The following is a 2,123-nucleotide window of genomic DNA, read 5'->3' as shown; positions in this document are numbered from 1 at the left end:
ATGGACGGCGGGGGACGGGGGGACGGGGGAGGGACAGGGAGGGACAAGGGGAGACGGTGCTTCTCCAGCGGGGCAGTACTGCCATCAGGTGGTTCTGTTGGGAAGAACAGGGTCAGAACTCTGACTGTCGTCAGTTTTCTCAGACGTTTGGACGCGTCCTCCTGAATATTCCTCATTTGGACGCCTGTCCAAGTCCAGCCGACTCCTTCATGTTTTCCCACGGAGGAGGACGGCCGTGTTGCCATGGTTACCGTCTACCTTCCCATGCTCCAACGCACAGATTACCCCCCCACACACACACACACTCCCCCCCTCCCGCCCTCAGGGCTGAAATTGAATCAGGCGGCGTCGGCGGGTCCAGAACCGACGGACCTGATGAGATTACGGGTCAGCTGTCAGAACCGAGTCCCGGGACTCGTTAATGAGATTTAGTCTCAGATCGACTCTGTTCTCTGATGAAGGACGAAAATATGATTTTATTTTTATGAAGTTCAGTAAATATTTAGACACTAGTTAAAACAGGTCTTCTTCAAATCTGTAGTAATTTACAACATTAATTTATAAATAAATATCTGAACTTCACTCCTGATGATGATGGTCCTGGTCCTGGTCCTGGTCCTGGTCCCGGTCCTGGAGGACCTCCATCCTGCAGCTTTCAGGTGTTTCTCTGATCTTCAGGTTTCTGCAGAACCTTAAGATCTGCTGAGGAGCAGAGAAACACCTGAAACCTGCAGGACCAGGACCAGGACCAGACCCCACTCCTCCAGGCCGGTTCTCCTCCTCATTAAGCGTTCAGCTGAAGCTCATCTGAGTCTCATTAAATCCCTTCAGTGAGATATTTTACTAACAGAGTCGACTTTGACCCGTTCTCTGAGACATTTGGCTGAAACACAGAAACCAGCGGGTCTTTACCTGCTCCGTCCTCGCTGCTCGTTGAGGTTCTGCTCGGTGCCGGTCGAGTTGTGGGTCGGGTCGTTCTGCTCGGCGCCGGTTCGGTCCGGTGAGTCAGCGGTGAAAAGGCGCTCGAGGCTTTCTGAGGTTCTGAGGCGACTTCAGACGATTCTGCGGTTCTGCTCAGTGTCAGAGACGACGTTCCGGCCCGTTCCGCCTCTGGTGGCGTGGTTCTGCTCGGCGGCGACCTCAGGGTCGTCCGTGAACTCGCCGTGGACGGATGAAGAGACATCGTGACCTTTGCTGTCGTCCTGCTCTGATTGGAAGAAGCTGATTGGTCAAAGAAGAAAACAGAAGCTGCTCATGGAGACGAAGACGCTTCACAAACGGTTGGAAAGTCCTGAGACGTCCTCAGGTTGGACAGAAGACGTCCTCTCTGCAGAGACGCACCGTGAGCCGTGGACAGAACCCTGCTGCTCAACGCCGAGCTCAGTCCAGACGGAGAGACACGAGGGACGGGACTCAGGTTGGTGGGAAGCTGGTGCCAGTCTGAGGACGGAGACAGAAATCTGAGGACGGGGACAGAGATCTGAGGACAGGGACAGAGATCTGAGGACAGAGACAGAAATCTGAGGACGGGGACAGAGATCTGAGGGACGGAGACAGATCTGAGGGACGGAGACAGAGATCTGACGGACGGAGACAGAGATCTGAGGGACAGGGACAGAAATCTGAGGACAGAGACAGAAATCTGAGGACGGGGACAGATCTGAGGACGGAGACAGATCTGAGGACGGAGACAGATCTGAGGGACGGAGACAGCAATCTGAGGACAGAAGAAGCCGTGCGTCTCGCCGGCGGCAGCAGCTGCTACAGCAGCTACGGACTCACCAGCAGGAAGTCTGATGGACGAGATGTTTGCTGCGAGACGAGAAGAAAATATTCGAGTTCAGGAAGTTTATTTTCACACGAAATAAAACTTTAATTAACTTTAATTAAATTAGTCACAAAGTAACAGATCTATAGATATGTGAGGAGTTAGAGGGGGTCTGGACTCAGAGGAGGGGTCTGGACTCAGAGGAGGGGTCTGGACTCAGAGGAGGGGTCTGGACTCGGAGGACTCAGAGGAGGGGTCTGGACTCAGAGGAGGGGTCTGGACTCGGAGGACTCAGAGGAGGGGTCTGGACTCGGAGGGGGGGTCTGGACTCAGAGGAGGGGTCTGGACTCAGAGG

At 54.2% G+C, this 2,123-nt stretch overlaps 1 protein-coding gene across 2 annotated transcripts in view; it reads right to left on the bottom strand.

Annotated features, from left to right (window-relative positions):
* LOC108249635 (HERV-H LTR-associating protein 1) overlaps positions 1–2,123 on the bottom strand; it is a 15,275-nt gene that overhangs the window by 5,144 nt on the left and 8,008 nt on the right. For both annotated transcript variants that reach the window (XM_037982025.1, XM_037982026.1), the window contains exons 11-13: positions 1,783–1,812; positions 1,342–1,440; positions 913–1,221 (exon numbers count right to left, since the gene is read on the bottom strand). In XM_037982025.1, coding sequence (XP_037837953.1) covers positions 913–1,221; positions 1,342–1,440; positions 1,783–1,812 — 438 coding nt within the window. The remainder of the gene's footprint in view (positions 1–912; positions 1,222–1,341; positions 1,441–1,782; positions 1,813–2,123) is intronic.

This window comes from Kryptolebias marmoratus, linkage group LG20 (genome assembly GCF_001649575.2).
Source record: "Kryptolebias marmoratus isolate JLee-2015 linkage group LG20, ASM164957v2, whole genome shotgun sequence".
Lineage (NCBI taxonomy): Eukaryota > Metazoa > Chordata > Actinopteri > Cyprinodontiformes > Rivulidae > Kryptolebias > Kryptolebias marmoratus.
Note: the sequence above shows the minus strand (reverse complement) of the source record. Positions and strands in the feature narration are given on the sequence as shown.